Source organism: Aulonocara sp. 'chitande type north' Nkhata Bay, linkage group LG3 (genome assembly GCF_057382095.1).
Source record: "Aulonocara sp. 'chitande type north' Nkhata Bay isolate Kocher_YH1m ecotype deep benthic linkage group LG3, A_spYH_male_GT1.1, whole genome shotgun sequence".
Taxonomy (NCBI): domain Eukaryota; kingdom Metazoa; phylum Chordata; class Actinopteri; order Cichliformes; family Cichlidae; genus Aulonocara; species Aulonocara sp. 'chitande type north' Nkhata Bay.
Genome location: NC_141346.1, coordinates 46,544,489 through 46,561,013, shown reverse-complemented (window position 1 = coordinate 46,561,013; position 16,525 = coordinate 46,544,489). Strand labels below are relative to the sequence as shown.

At 40.0% G+C, this 16,525-nt stretch overlaps 1 protein-coding gene across 5 annotated transcripts in view; it reads left to right on the top strand.

The window, feature by feature from the left end:
* kcnip4a (potassium voltage-gated channel interacting protein 4a) overlaps positions 1-16,525 on the top strand; it is a 175,499-nt gene that overhangs the window by 37,647 nt on the left and 121,327 nt on the right. Inside the window, exon 1 of one of the 5 annotated variants that reach the window (XM_086283508.1) lies at positions 15,353-16,021. The exons of the other annotated variants lie outside the window; for them this stretch is intronic. Within the exon in view, the coding sequence (XP_086139634.1) occupies positions 15,937-16,021 (85 nt within the window). The 5' untranslated portion in view covers positions 15,353-15,936. Of the gene's footprint in view, positions 1-15,352; positions 16,022-16,525 lie in introns of those variants that run through there. 5 annotated transcript variants of the gene reach the window in all.

Here is a 16,525-nt window from a genome sequence, read left to right as displayed (position 1 = left end):
TTAAGTGGTGGACTACGGTAAGAGCTGTCTTGAGCAATAACAAACAGTTAGGATTAAGGAGAGACGCCTGACATGCAGCCTGGTCCAGGTATAGCTGCTACCTGCAGATGTTGGCGGCATCTGGCCTGGTTTGTGGCTGAACTTGATCTCTTGGCCTGCCCGAACTAACCTAGCATCTGCATCAGATTGTAAAAGTTGCAAAATTAAAGAATGATCCTTGAAGGATGCTGATGTAGCAGTTTTCTTCTTATGAAAGTAACCAGGTAATTTGGTTAGAGGAAAGCATATCGACCAATCATTGATAAGCTGACCCTGAGTCTTCACCTCTAATTTGCAGATTTACCACTAATGTAATTATTGTTTATTTGCAGCTATGCTGTTTCTTATTTTGTTTGTAAAGAAGCTTGAAGAAATAAAGAGTCACTGAAAATGGTCCAGATGACTGCCACTCCCTGAGACTGTTAAAAGATGCTTTTTCCTTCCCACTGTTGCCAAGTGCTTGCACACAGTAGGTGGGGTTTTCTCTCTATTATTGTTGGGTTGAACTTACAATGTAAAGCACCTTGAGGTGACTATTTTTGTTATTTGGCACTATATAAATAAAAGTGAACTGAAGTGAATTGAAAATGCATGATCTTGTTAAAAATACCTTTTTAGTAAGATGACAAGTTTCTGTTTGTCTAAGTCAGCTGTAGTTCATGATCAGAAACAAGGATCCGTATCCATGCACTCATATCGTCCAATTTGCTTCAATGTTAGTTCAGCGTTCACCTTAATTCCCAGAATGCTCTTTTAATTCCCTGATGAAAGTACTGCATTAATCCTAAGGGGTTTTTACATTTCTTTTTTTCATCATATGCTTGAACAAATCTGCTAACCTTTTTGCTAATGACAGAATAACAACATCGATCAACTTCAGTTGTTTTTTGTTTTACTGCGTCTGTGTCCTTAATCTTTCAGTTCAGCAAAGGTTACTATAGCAGCCACTTGGCTTTAGTTTCTACTGTTTGCTGTGGTATGGGCTCCTCTTTTATTCCTTTTTGGCTGCACAGTTCAGACCCAGTGTTTAAAGGGATTTAGTCCAGCAAACCATAGACTTGTTCAGAGAATCTGTTTCATTACCAACATATTTTGGACCATAAACTTTTAAGCTTTAAGACTTTGGAAGACATTTTTTGGCTCTTGAGCAAGACTCCATTGGGGGAAAAGAAAGCTTAGTTTCACTACACTCTTGGTGTTATTAGGTTCACCCATACAGAAAGTTTGCAGCAGATGACAATGAGAAACCCAGCAGTTCCCTCATTCTCTGCTTTACAATAGTATTCTTTATCAAACTAGATGTTGATAAGACCTTATGTTAATTTTAGGTTGCAGACTAAAAAAATGTGTTGAATTAAATTTTTGCTGCATTTCATCCACGTCTCGCTGCCTTTGCTAAAGTGGATTTGGATTCGGAGATTGTTGCTAAAGCTGCTGCTGTACATTTTCCAAGATTTTTATTTCATTATTTATGATTTAGCGATGACTGTCCTGCTCATTGCTGTGTCCTATTTTACCATCATTGTGTATCTTTGGCAGACATGTTTCATATTATCACCTTATTTTTGAGGCTCGTGACATTGTGTATTCAGTAAGCAAGTCTGGGCAGAGAGCCCAGGCTTAACTCTTCAATTTGGAATTGAATGCATCACCCCGTAGACCACAGTATATTTACTATTTCCAGTTATTTTTTCCCCTCACTGTTGAAATTGACTTCAGTAGAAGTGTTTATGCAGACAGCCTCCGAGGATTCATTTCTATCTAAAACAGTGAGCAGAACTGATGGTGCAGTTTTAGTCTCCTGCCAGCTTTCTGTGCACTCAGCAGAATGTCCTGTGTGGTACTGTCCCAGCTTAAGTTGATGAGCTTTTAGTTTCCTCTATTTTTTTTTAAATTTCACAAGTAAAACAAGTAAAAAGAAAAAACAACACCAAACAAAATGACTGTCTAACTAATGTGAAAATACTGTTAATTAAAGCTAAAACTAAACATTTAATGCTTTTCTATTCCTCTGATTCTATAGGCATTCCCATATGTACACCTGTGTATCCGCTTTGTGTTTTCTGTGACTTCTTGGTCCTTAGAGATATTTGCACTGTGCTGAAGGCATATTGACATTTGCCTTGTTTGCCAAAACTCAGCTATGCTACAGATAGCGCTCATCTCAGTGCATGCTGGTGTTCTGCGATATTCCCAGGTGCCGGAAGACGTTAGACTTAATGGAAGTGTAAAGACAGCCTGGAGATTCTCCACCTGCAAAGTTTGACAAGCTGACTTTTTAAAAAGGCTTTGCTGTTAATGAGGATTATTTTTATTATGCATTGGTGGAAGTAACATTTTACTTGTATCCATCAATTTTTCAAGTATTCTAGTCCCATAATGCAAACGGCAGACATGGCAGTGGATCGAAAGGTAATAACTATTGATCTGAAAACAGAAAGGTTGTCTTTTACTCACTTAGTGGTTTCATGAATTAGTAACGACATAAACTGTGCAACTAAGCTGCAGTGATTAGTTAATGAGAGTGACTTTGGCTTGAATAAATGTGTCTTTCGAGACGTCAAATGGAACTTAAGAAAACACTAACAAAAAAAAAATGCTGTAAAAACTCACAAAACTAAACTGAAGTGTTTTTGAGGAGACAGTAACGTGACTGAACAACCGAGAAAGTGGCAGAAAAGAAGAAGCGGAGGATTCATTGGTAACGTGCGTTTTAATTATGTGATGTATACAATGCCTGATTTAGACTTCTGCTGGAAATCTATGTCATAACTTGCAATGTAACCCGAAACCCAGTAATTGCAGGCTGTGTCGACCAGTGTTGGTCAAGTTACTTGAAAAAAGTAATCAGTAACTAATTACTGATTACGTCCCCCAAAAAGTAATCCCATTACTTTACTGATTACTTATTTTCAAAAGTAATTAATTACTTAGTTACTTTTTAAAAACACGATTTACAACCTGAGTAGGTGATAAAGCGATAGATCTTTCAGCCCAATTCTACTTTTTCTGCATAATCCATCATACAAAATGTAATCAAATGGAAAAGTCTCTTTTTTTAACTTGTTTTATCAGTTTTAATCTTTTAACTTTATGCATCAAGCAAAAATTTAATTATATGCAACATTCTCTGACTGGAATAAATTAGTTTAACATTTAAACTTATTTTCTGCACATTCCAGCACATAAAATAAAATATTTTTTGTGTTTACACTCACTCTTTCAAATAGATGCAAGTAAAACACAGCAGAAAATAAAGTCAAAGACTCAGCGGTCCTGTTGCTCTATTTTCACCTGTAAAGCAGGAGTTGGGTAGGCGGAGGTTTACCCTGGTGCAGGTGTGCCGCAGCAGTCAGTGGAAGAATCCGCGACTTTCTGTGAATTTCCCATTACGTCGTTGCGCACTCGGTGCTTGCTTGGAAGTTTAGGGGTTTTTTCGCTGTAAAAAGAAGTTTTCTTCCCACGCACGATGGACGCTAATGTTTTTGTCACTTTTTATGGAATCAAACTCAAAGTAAGGTCAGTACTTCCACGCTTTAAACGCTGCACGCTCATACTCTCTCCCACACTCGATATGTGATCCACTGTTGATCTGCACACAGCTGTTGTCACGAACATGGCACTCGCCTACGTCACTGTCACGAGACATTCTTGCAAAAAAATCACGGTTTTAGTAACGCAGTAACGCAGCGTTCCTACGGGAAAGTAACGGCAATCTAATTACCGTTTTTGCAATAGTAATCCCTTACTTTACTCGTTACTTGAAAAAGTAATCGGATTACCCATCTCTGGTGTCGCAGCCATTTACTGTTAGCTTGTCAATTCCATGGTGGTTCTGTCACGCTAACTGTTTCTCTTTTTGTGTACTTATGTAATCCTTTTCTGATAAGTGGTGTTGTCTTAAGTGCAGTGTGTTTAACCTCTCAAGGCCACCGTATTTTGAGTTTAAGACACAACTTTTTCCTCAGTCATCGCTCATTTTAAAGGTCAATGTAGATAATTTGACATCAGAGCAGCTGTCATTCACATGGATTTTGGTTTATGTTTATTTGACAGTAAGTTTATCCACAGCAGCATCTTTGCTCTGCTGAACATAGATTCCTCCCTCACACCATCTCAGTCAGCCAGTATTAAAAGAGAAATAGAAAAAAAGAAAAGAAATGCTAGACAATTTTCTTCATGTCAGCTGTCAGTAATTGCTGTATGTGAGTGTTTTTCAACCTACAGCTAGAGATGTGAGCCGCCGTGACAGAAATAGACCTGACACGTAAAGAAGGCAATGCAGGAAAAAAAGAAAGAAAAAAGCCAGGGTCACATGTGACTCATAAAGCGGGTGGACGCACACAAGTGCAGGAATCGAGCAGCTGAAGCAGCCATGTGGTAAACGGTCATACTGGATTCTGTCAGACTGCACAGTGCACTTGTCAGAATTCACATACAGTGAACCGGTAATTAGAAGCGATCAGTTTTTAATACTGGCAGGGAAAGAAGCGCCCTTTAGTTGTCGAAAGCTGGTCTGATTAGAAATCAGCACAATGGACTACCTTAAAAGGCTATTAGCATGCCTCTTTTGTGCACGATCCTTCGTTAGCAACAAGAAAACATCCCTAAAATGTAAAAGGGCGCATATTGGTGATTGAGGCTGTGGATGATTACTTGTCCTGCTCCAGCCCAGCAACTTGTAGAACTATTTTGTGGATATTGTCAAGCACGCTGAAGTGAGAAAGGTGGAGCACTTAGACATCACAGTGAAGCACACTCCACTTCTTGATGACAAATGGCGACTAGATTGTGGCTCAGCACTTGATGTTCAGTTTACTGGCCACTTTGCCTCAGAGTGCTCAGTTTCTGACAGCGATGTATCACCTGTGTTCACATTAAAGGATCAGAGTGGTTGTGCAGTTTGTGGTAAATGGGCTTTCTTTAAATGCAATGTGGGACGCAGCGATTCACAATAGAAGTCTGCGGTTGTCAGCCGCGCTCCTGTTTTTGATGATAAGCTGCTCTCTGCAACTTTTCAGCTGGCTGAGCGCCTCTCACGCAGCGGGTAGAAAAGAAAAGCTCTTGTGGTAATGTTGGCTCTCACCCCTGGGCACCTGCAGTCAGTGTTTTCTGGATGGATCAGTATATCTGTCAACTTCTCCCCAGCAGAGCCTATTCTTACTCCTTCCATTGCTGCAGGGGGCAACATAGAAAAAGTTCATGTTCGATCAAAGTCTGGGAATGAAGAAAAGTTTCTCTGGGACTTTATATTTTAGATGATGGGGAAAATACAGCTGCATCTTTGGCTGTTGTGCTCAATCAAAAATATAATGCATCATTTGCGTGCAATGTGGAAATCTGAGGAGCAAGCCACTGCTCTTACTCCCTCCAGCTGAGCCACATGGAGACTTTTAATGTTATGTGTGTTAGGGCTGAACGATTATGGAAAATAATCTAATTGCGATTTTTTTGCCCCAATATTGCGATTGCGATGCGATATGCGATTATTTTTTAAGGTCTTTGTCTTCTGTATTATTAAACAAAGACAAGCAATACATCATATAGTATGGCCAATACTATATTACATTAATTTTAAACTGTTCTTTCCTGGAAGACAGACCTCTGTTATGATGACATGAGGTGATGCATGAATTGATGACTGACATTTTTATTTAACTTCTTCAATCACAACAGTATATTTGAATAAATTGAATAAATATTTAATAAACTCGGCCGTCTGCTTCTTGCTATCTAAAATATAACCAGACACTGGCGTAAATTCTCGACTGTCTCATACTTCTGTTTAATAAGTTTTCTGTTTGACGTTTAGTCAGCTGTGTGAAAACCAAGGAGGAACCCACCCGGGGGATTAATAAAGTTTTATTTTATCTAATCTAATAACTTTAATCTCAGCCAAACCGATTTACTCACGAACAAACAAAACACTGAAAAAAGCCCAACAATAAAATTTTTAGGTTGTCTAAGTGACTTATATATTACGTTTAACGCGAGCAGCGAAACTCCGCGGTGATCTGAAAATGATGTGCCGGGAGTTGTGCCGTTCTCGGCCGCATCAGTAACCCTCGAGCTCCCGGCTAGCTGTCGAGCTGGTGGGTAGCAGACGCCTCTGAAAACGTCGAAGCACTTTTGCAAATATGGGATATCTTGATAAACCGAGCAGATATTTGATGTTTACACAACTACTTTCTCGCCTGAAAATATGTTAAAAGTTTATTTTGTGACCCAGAAAGATTAGTATGAGTAATTTTAAAACTTAGTAGCGGCCGCCATTGCTGGAAACTGGAGTTTGGCTGGGCCGCGCTATGAATTCTGGGATATGGTAGTAATTTGGACAGCCTTCGGCACGTCGCTGTGACGTAATCGGTCTACAAATGCGGCCTCAGGAGGATGCAGCCCATGAATTTGGACATGTCCAGAGTATAATCGCAGCCTTTGCGGTTAGAAAATTGCACTTGATCATGTCGCGATATTATCGCAAATGCGATATATCGTTCAGCCCTAATGTGTGTGCAAATTTGATCTTCGGTTCCTTTTGAATTTGTCCGCTCTACCCTGTTGACCGATTTTTGACACGAAAACCCCCCCAAAGGAGTTTTATTGTTGAAAAGCGATCGGTCTAATGAGCACCACTGACAGCCCAACAATTAGCCAATCATCACTGTGAGTGGGACTGACTGTTATTTCAAGCTGTTCTCATTAGATGCAGGTGGATACGATAGTCTTCAGTGGACAGGGAAACTATATCTGCAGTTGCCACAGAAATTAGACAGCAGAGTAGAGAGTAAAGTAGCTGCAAAAATCAAGGTCACATTTCTTTCAGTATGACTTCAGCTGCCTACAGTATGCATACAATTGGATACAAATACGTCGCAATCTGAACGTAATGGTCTCGCTGCAATAGGACATCCTGATATTTCTTGTTTAAACAGTGTCCTAGTGTTGGTAGAAAAGCACACCTGATGTCAGACTGAAATTGCAAATTGAAATCTGTAGGGAGTTGGTAGTTCTGTCTCATATCAGGGGAAACTCTCTGCAGAAAAGAGGTCCGCCCGATCAAGTGAACTCTTCTTGTAGGCTCGAGGGTGCTTCAGAGAAGAATGACGTCAAATCATCCTGCATTAAGGCTACAATTACTTAAACAATGCAGATATAGCACAGTGCTATGGGAAGGAATGTGATCATGCTAAGTTGTAGAAGATAGTATTTTAATAGGACCCTAAAGGCTGCAGCTATGGTAATATAATTTAAGATTAGGGTGGTTTTAATTAAGAATTTAGTTTGCTGTGTGATATTCATTAGATCTCATGATTCTTAATTAACATAAGATATTGCAATTACTAAATAAATGCTGTAGTTGGTGTTGCCTTCAAACAAGCCTTCTGAATAGTGTAAATCTGCTCTTTGTTCTCTTTGTTTAGACTCACCCAAATATCTTGTAAGATTTCAGTATTTTCTGTTGTATTCATTCCATCCCCCCGTGTCCTGACCAGCTCATTAAATTAAACATTACTCCTGGTGAGAGTTTTCCTGCCTGCGCGTGGACTTGTATTGTAGTGATTTGTTCCACACTTCAAATTCTATAAGAGTGTTGGAGAGGCCTTGAGAGTGATCTGTGATGGACTTGCAGGCTTGTAGGAAAATATATAGGTTTTAGCTCAGTGTTTGGCAGCAGCACAGTGTACTTGAATCAAGTGTGAGTGATGTCAGCGGCGCTTTACCAATAACCAACATGAGCAGCAGGCCATCTGTTTACCAGAGAAATAGTGGAGTGACAAACATTGTGTCAGTGCAGTTTGTGCTTGTTCCTTGTGTGACCTGAAGCTATCTGGTGTAGTTCATATAATGTAGTGCTTCTATCTATAATTACAGAGAGTTCAGGAGTCTTTCTGTTTATCAGAGTTGCAGAGGTTGAAATCAACCATTAGAGGGTTAATAGGTGTGTGGGACCAGTAAAGATTGGGTACTTAAAATGGTTTTGACCACCTTTATTCTTCAACACGGCTCGAGCTCTCTTAGGCAATCTTTCTTGTTTCCCTTTGTTAAGAATGGTTATTGAGAGCCAGCTTTCCACTTACATCATCCTTGATGAGGCTGCAGTGAACAGTAGAAGGACCAGGTGCATCTCTCAGGCCTTTGCTGGATATTTTTTCGTATTTCTTAAGAGCATGATTTTCAGATGCTGTTCATCTGCTGTTGATTCTTACGCTTGCTATTTCTTATTTTAAGGACACACTGCACACCATGCTGAGAGAGAAGCCAAGAGCTCTTTGGAAATCACCTTGTTGGTGCAAAAATACTGTTTTATGCCTGTCAAACTGTGTTATCTTTGGCATTTTTCATTGACTCAGCTAAAGAAAAAATGGGAGCAAATTGTGTGTTTTTGTGACAGCGTGCTCGGAACAAAGTGCCTAAAGATACAATTTAAAATTGGATCTTTGCTAAGTTGTCTGGTATGTATAGATACAGCACTGTTTGTCATTGGTTTAGGTGGCTTTTGTATGTGTGAATGATTCATTGCTCAGCATTAAGTGGCTTACCAAGCAAACAAACAAAACTGGTCAAAAGTTTTAGAACACTCAAATTCTTCCATTTTTTTATTTAAAATTATGAAGCTAAATGTCTTGTTGCATTCTGAAATGAAAACATAGTACAGATAAGCAACTGGAGTTAAAAAAAGAAAAAGAAAAAAAGAAACCATGGACTTTTGACTCATCAAAGTAGCCACCTTTGCAGATATAACACCTGAACACACCTGTGGCATTCTACCTACAATAGAAATCAAATATTCTTCAGAAAGGTCTTTCCATATCTGTTGCAGAAGTTCCCATAAATGTGTGGCACTTGTAGGTTGCTTTGCTTTCACTCTTCTGTCCAGTTCATCCCAAACCAGCTCGATGGAGACCGTGCTGGCTGCTCTGTTTTTTCAAGCTTACCATCTTGTGCTTTTTGCTAAGGTAGTTCTGGCATAGTGTGGACTTATGTTTAGGGTCATTATCTTGCTGTAGGATGAACCTCTGAAAGCTAGGCACATACCAGAGGGTATTGCATGGTGCTCCAGAATGCTGTGGTAGTCATTTTGGTTCAGGGTGCCTTTCACTCTGTACAAGTCACCGACCATGGATCCAGCAAAACACCCCAGACCATCACACTTCCTCGTCCATGTTTGACAGTTGATGCCACACACTGTGGAACCGTCCTTTCACCTACCCGATGGTGATCCTGCGTAGTGAACCGAAGATTTCAAATTTTGATTCATCAATCAATAATAGCTTCTTCCAGTCTTCAGTAGTCCGATGGTGGTGTTTCATGGTCCAGGCAAGCCTCTTTGTCTTATTCTGATGTCTTAGCAACGGGTTTTTTGCTGCAACTCATCCTGTCAAACAGCTCGAAGTCTTCTCTTTATAGCTGAAACTGAGACTTGCTTACTACGACCATTATTAAGCTGTGCTTGAAGATGTTGTCCTGTGAGCTGCCTATCATGCATTATTTCTTAAGACCACTTTTAAAAAATTACAAAACGTCTGGCTCAAGCTAAACATAAAGGAAGGGTGTGCTTAAAACTTTTGCACAGTACTGTAAGTTAGCTTAGCCTGTGTCAAAAAGAAATCTTAAAATGCAACAATCTGACATACTTAGGCCCAACTAGAGTTTATGTTGTAAATGTAGACATATATTAACTGTTATACTGACAGCTAGCATACTTGTTAGTCAACAATAACGTGGTGCATTTGCAAGTTTAAGGGACATAATGACACTCTTGGTGGTTAAAGACGACGCCTGGAAATGCTACAAAGTAAACTACAGTCTTTTTCAAATGTTTTTGTCACGGCTCAACGGCACGGGGGGACAGGGATGGACACAGGCGCAGAAACCAACCCGGAAGCGAGGTGACAGAAAACAAATGATTTATTTCCGCCCACAGGAAAACAAAGGTGAAACACAAAGCGACGCCACCACACTAGTGGCGCGTAGGATTAGTCTGTGAAAATGAGGGCGACCTAGACACCTCTAGGAGACGGCTGGACAGCGGGGAGGTAGAAACAGGACTAGGTAGGGGCCGGGGCACTGGAACAAGAGGAGATCACGATCAGAGGGATCCAGCAGACAACCAATAATCCTCCGCAGTTGAATTGAATTGCCTTACTTGGTTTCGGATGGAGGGGACAGGTGGAGCGGAAAACCCGGAAGCGGTCGAGGCGTGGGGAGGCAGGCAGGTGAGCAGTGGGTCGGCAGGCCACGTTGTGTGAGCAGCTGGCGGCCCAGGTCCAGGAGGACGGGAGCGAGGGGAACAAGATCTCCACTCCGGGTGCTATCGATGGGAATAGGAGATACTCAGGCGATGAGTGGTTGAGAGCGCAGGTCTGATATACCGCTGGCACGATTGCTCACAGGTGGTCAGCCAGGGAGGGGCAACCGGACTCCGCCTAAAGGAGGAGGAGCCGCTGTCTGAGACCTGCAGGTGCCCAACCAGACCATGACAGTTTTATACTTGGGGCCATGGAAAACGATATTTCACATTAATAAACACATTTGAATAATGTTATAAAGCTCGCCAAATAGTTTCCTTTTATCTCACTGTTCATTCTGAGCGGACATCCATGCGTTTACTTGATTTATAACTTTTAGTGTTAATTTCGACTGCAGTTTAGCACTCAAGTTACTTTAAAGTGGTATTTAAGCGCTTTTACAAAGTAAACCCTCTGACACAAACATTTTAACATGGCTTTGCATTACAAGGCCAAATAGAAGTTTTATGTCTGTCTTAGTCAAATAGTAAACACTCAATTGTGTCTGATCTATCCATTGTGTAGTGTTACAATATTCAGTGTAGTTTAACGTTTGCAGCTCTTCCCTGGTTTGTGGAAAATGACAATTGAGCAACCAAAGCACATTTTTCACCTATAACACAATTACAGTGGTAATGCTCAAGGCCTTTTCACAAGTTAGAAAATACAAACAATAAAGAAGAACTATTACGTTGTTTGTTTTTCCATTATTAAACCATTTAAACAGCATTATGCCATTATTAACGATGGCTCTGTGCACTCATGGACCATAAGATTGCGTATCTAATCTTGTCCTTTTACTGCTAAAGCGGCTTTAAAAAGGAGCTTCAGCTTTTGTCGTTTTGCTTGACACGAAGTTATTAGCACCATTTAAGAGATTGTGTTTTCAAATTGAAATGCGACAATAGCGTTTTGCAGTTTAATGAAGCTAATAATAACTAGCTGGTGACTCGCAGCAAAGTCAACAGTCACTGGCTGGAATTGACTGGCATTCACTTTTGTTGATTCAAGAACACTTTATTTTTTCAAAGAAAACCAAGACTTTTAGTCGTAAATGTGCCTTTATGTCATTGTCAACTGCATGTGAGCCAAATGAAAATGGAAAACTCGACTCGATTAGCAATTTAATAAAGTAGTTAGTGCTTAGGTAATGGATGAACATAAAGAAAATACTTTGAACGTTTTTTATTCGTTATTATTCATCTTCTGTGTCTCCTGTTTCTGAAAGCAAGTCGTGTCACAAAGACACTGCTACACCCCACAGGTACCTTGTAAATTATTCACCTATTTCAGACACTGTGCTAGTTCTCTGTGGCAATCTGACCCAGTAAGAAGTTTCACAATACTTACTAAGTCCTTGAAATCTTTCTTTTTCCTCCAAGCACATATTTTTTTATTCTTGCCTGTGGACTCTGTCTGCAAAGTCTGTGTAGCATTACAGGCTGATGAAAAGTCCAAGGTCAGAGTCTGCAGAGTTTCTACACAGAGTAGACTTTACCAAAATAGAAGTATCTCTCTGTCAAGTGACCTGTAGAAACTTAGCCTCATTTTAAGCCTTAACTTATCTGAAACCTAAACCTGTCAGCCTGATGGACATGTAATAATGAGAAAATATGGCTATCAGAGTTTTCTTGAGTGAAGTCACTGCTGTAATAAGACTGGAAAGGTTCGAGTTAATGACAGATTTTTGAGGTGGGAGAGCTTGGCATTGATAGATGAGTGCAATTGAGGTACAGTGTAGGCTAATTAGTGGAGGAGATGATGCACTCGACTGATCCTAATGTCATCACAGATGCTTAGTGTAGCCCGTCAGTCATAAATACCGACCTTGACATTTTCTTGCAGGATAACTCGCCGTCCTGAGCTCCACAGCTTTTTCTTCTCTGCCCTCCTCTTATATTGTAAATGACTGTTTTTTTACTTTGTGTATGGTCTGTTGTATAATTTGGGGTACATTTCATGTTCACATATTGTATTGAAGAGATTTTATTAAGTATTAACTTCAAGCAAGGAGAAATCTTATAGTTGAGGCACATTTTTTCTTGGGTTTCAGCAGGGCAAATAACAAAAGTCTGCACTTTGCACTTGTTTTGCTGCACTAACAATGTCTTAAAGTACATTTAAAAAGAACAAAGTAACACAATATAATACTTAAAAGTAAATAGTGGGAAAAGACAGTGAGTCTCCTTGGCTACAAGAGGGCTTCTTGTTGTTATCATTATTATTAGTATTATTACTATATTGCAGAAGAGGTGCATTTACATTGTAATGAGATAAAAGCATGGGATATACATGATACTTTTGGGAGAGATTAATGTTTCAGATTTAAATGCTTTGATATTGTTTTGATACACTGAATGAATAATGACTAACTAGGCTTCACTACCTAATTAAAGCAGCATTTGCCTTTTAGTATCATCTATATTATCCTCAGCAGTACTTGTATCAACAAAGCAATGATTTCAAGAAGTATGTTTGTGTAGGTTCTCAGACATCCAGGTCATGGAGCGTTTCACCTCTCATCCCAGCGGCTTCTTCAGTGCTAAAAGCAAATGATGGGGAGTCCCAGGTATTTAAACCCTGGTGGCGAGTTGTTGACCTAGTATTAATCATATGATTTCATGAAGTATCGTTCACTTTGATACAATGCATTTGTGTGAGAGGCTGCTACATTTCTGTAATTTCATCCAATACAAGTCATGTAGGAAAATTCCAAAGTGCTCCTTTAAGCCATGACTGTATTAAACAGTTTGTGTAGGGAGATGGTGAATCTGAGAGAAGGGGTTCACGTTTGCAGAAACAGAAGACAAAATATTTTTATTCTCATGAGTCCTGTCCTGTTACATGTGGTGTTTGTGTTGTGACCTTTTGAATGTTTAAACTGCAATGAAAATGGATTTTAAATAACTTTAAATTGACTGAAATGTGGATTTTTAGCTCAAAAAGAGACGTCACCAATCATATCGGCATGCAGAAAATCAGTCAGCCACGCTCAAACGTATAAATGAATAATAATGAATAAATAATGAAAACCTGAAAACCGCTGGTGAATAGACTCAAGAACTTTTAAACACATTTTTTCAGGTATGTAGTTTCTCATGTATTTCTGCTGTGAGACAGCTTTTCTCTTCTTTTACTGACAAAATAATTATTTTAACTATCATAATAATTTTTTATTTTCATTTAAACATGATTTGTGGTTATGGATTTTAGATACTGTTGGGGCATGCTGTGGAACAAGTTGATGATTTAGCAGAAAATACTTTTTCATTTCTTTTTCTTATGAAATGTACCCTTAATTATTGAGTCACTTGTCTGTTTGAGGCGCCCATTGTGTGCCATTAAAATTAGAGATGGCACGATACCACTTTTTTATGTCCGATACCGATACCGATATCATAAATTTGGATATCTGCCGATACCGATATGAATCCGATATAGTGTTTTTTAATCAACAAAACTGTTTTTTAAAATATCTTGCTGCATTTTGCAAGTCTGCAAGTTCATACTCAAGTTTAAAACAACAACTACACTAAAGCTATTCTGTTATACCTGTGTACAAAAAAAATATTTCATAGTTCAGCAATACTGATCAATCTAATAAACTTAGACCTACACCATCCTCCCTATTCTGGTATTTTAAAGAGTACTTAGCGTAAATATTAAGCAACCTAACTAATAGGGTTCCAACTCCCAGCAACAACAAAAATAAATAAATAAAAAATAGGGAACCACCCCTCACGCGCCACCTCATGATGCTTAATCGACGTAATCAACCTTAATTTGATGCAGTGTGAAAAAAAAATGCACAGAAATCAATTATTTTTCAAGAAATATTAAATAGATTCAACATCTTTCTTCAACAAAATTGCAGACTGCACAGATGGTACCTTCCCAAAGTAAAAAGTACTATAGCTTACTAGAGATTAATAGTTACTAGACTTAATAGTTACTATATACAGTAATTGACTTCTATTCATTTTACATCAAATTAAAACTTTGGGTGTCAGATAATTATTTATTAAAAGCTCGACATTTTAAATGAGAATAAGAAAGAAAAGTATGTCTTTGTGCCCCCTTTTCCCTGTTAATGCCCTATCGGCCCCCCTGGCTAAACTTTGCTAGATCCGCCCCTGCACAGTTACCAGCCGTCAGCTACGTAGAAAAAGATCCTGGAGTAGAAAGTAATATTAAATAAATTGTAACAACAGCTTATCAAGCTTAAACGTGCTGCTGTTGTTCAGCCGCTGGTTTCCTCTTTCTGGTGCAAAGTGGGACAAAAACAAACAAGAGAGACAGACTCGCGACAGAAAAGCCGATCAGCTGATCATTTAAGCAGTTTCACGATTGAAGTAGCAGCCGGAGAGCGAGAGGCAGTCGCTCGTTAAGCTTAACGTGGGAATGCTTTACAAACATTCAGAGATGGACTTACACACTTGCTTTACTTCTCTCGGGATAACTTTGTCGGAGATGAAATGCCAGGTTGCTAGCGAAGCTCCAAATGCTATCCAGACCACCGACAGGTCCCGCATGCCACAGCTGCTCTATCACGTGATGCATACTGCTCCGAGTGCTAACGTTCTGAGGTGAGTTACGGCGTGTTGCAAGTTTTGTGAGGTGCTTTCGTGATATTTAATGGATCGGATTACATTTTTTATTTTTCTCCGATATCCGATCCAGTAATTTAGGTCAGTATCGGACCGATACCGATACGTAATATCGGATCGGTCCATCTCTAATTAAAATTGCCCATTACTGTCACTTTTTAAAAAACGTTCAGTTACACATCACACAGCAGGGCTGTAATGTACTGCCATTGCTGATTCATCGAGGTGGATACTTTCCCCTTAATTCTCCTTTATGCCTCTCCTCCTCCTTGTGTGTGCCTTCTATCTCTCTCCCACTCTCTCTCTCTTCTTCTTCTCCTCCTCCTCTTCACGGGCCAATCAGGCCACACCTCCATGGCAACCGTCATTGAGGGTAAAACATCCACAGATGGTGCTGAGTAGAGCGAGCAGTAGGCGCACTACGAGTGTGTGTGGGAGTGTGTGTTTGTTTGTGTCTGAGAGAGACAGAGAAGGAGAGACCCACTGGATAACCACTGTGTTGTGACTCCAACAGTAGTAACACAGAAGAAGAGCAGCAGAGTGTATGCTCAGAGTGTACGCTCAGAGGAGTTGGAGGAAAAGTCCAGAGAGGAGGGAGTGAGTGTTGGAAAGAAGTCCCTTCACCTCTCTCCAGAGAGCAGGAGGTAAAGCGTCGGTAAGCAAATATTAACGATCTGACAAAAGAGCACACTCCATCCCCGTGTCCGTGCTGATCAGACAGCCTTTACCCTGGAGCCGCGCAACAGACGAGCTGGGACACATACACACTTGCGAGTGGAGTCCCCGGTCACTTCTCTCCACTCACTCATGATCATCACTCCTGCCACACACCAACACAAAGGCCACGCTGACACAGCCAGGAGGGTGAGGCAGAGAAAAGGACACTTGCCCCGTTGCAAGACTTTGTCAAAGTGAAAGTCCTTCCTGGATTTTAACCCTGAAACTAGAGTCTTCCTTTTGTGCTGACCTTTACAAGCATCCCCCTTTACCCCACTGCAAAGATGAGCTGCAGGAAAAGATGCAAGCGTGAGATCTTCAAGTTCGCACAGTACCTGTTCAGACTCATCACAGGCACGCTCAACACCGGTAAGACTCTGACAGGCGTCTTTGCTGCAGTTCTCCTAAACCTCCGCCGATTTTTGTATTTACATCTAAGCAGTTTTGTTCTACTTCTCCTCAATGTTTTCATAATTTTTTTTTTTTTTTTTAACAAAGTCCAAATTGGACACATCCACCTTGCGTAACATCAGGACCATGCAGTATTTACATTGTGTATACATTTACAGCAGCAAAGCCCACTTGAGGATTTCCAGACTGGGGTTTGGATTTATCGCCTGCTCTCCATCATAATTTGTTTGACTGTGCGCGCATGTTAAAATGTGCACAGAAGGACAGAATATAACCGGAGGCAAAGGTGAAGTCATTATAGTGGAAAGAAATGTAATCAAACATCTCACGCAATACAGGAACAGCAGGTTTTTTTATGTATTCAAGGATTTGACTCGCTGGTTCTGACAGCTCAGCGTTGCAGTCCTGTTTTCTGCATCTTAACAATTTTAAGCAGCGTTGCATACAACATATTGTATGTAA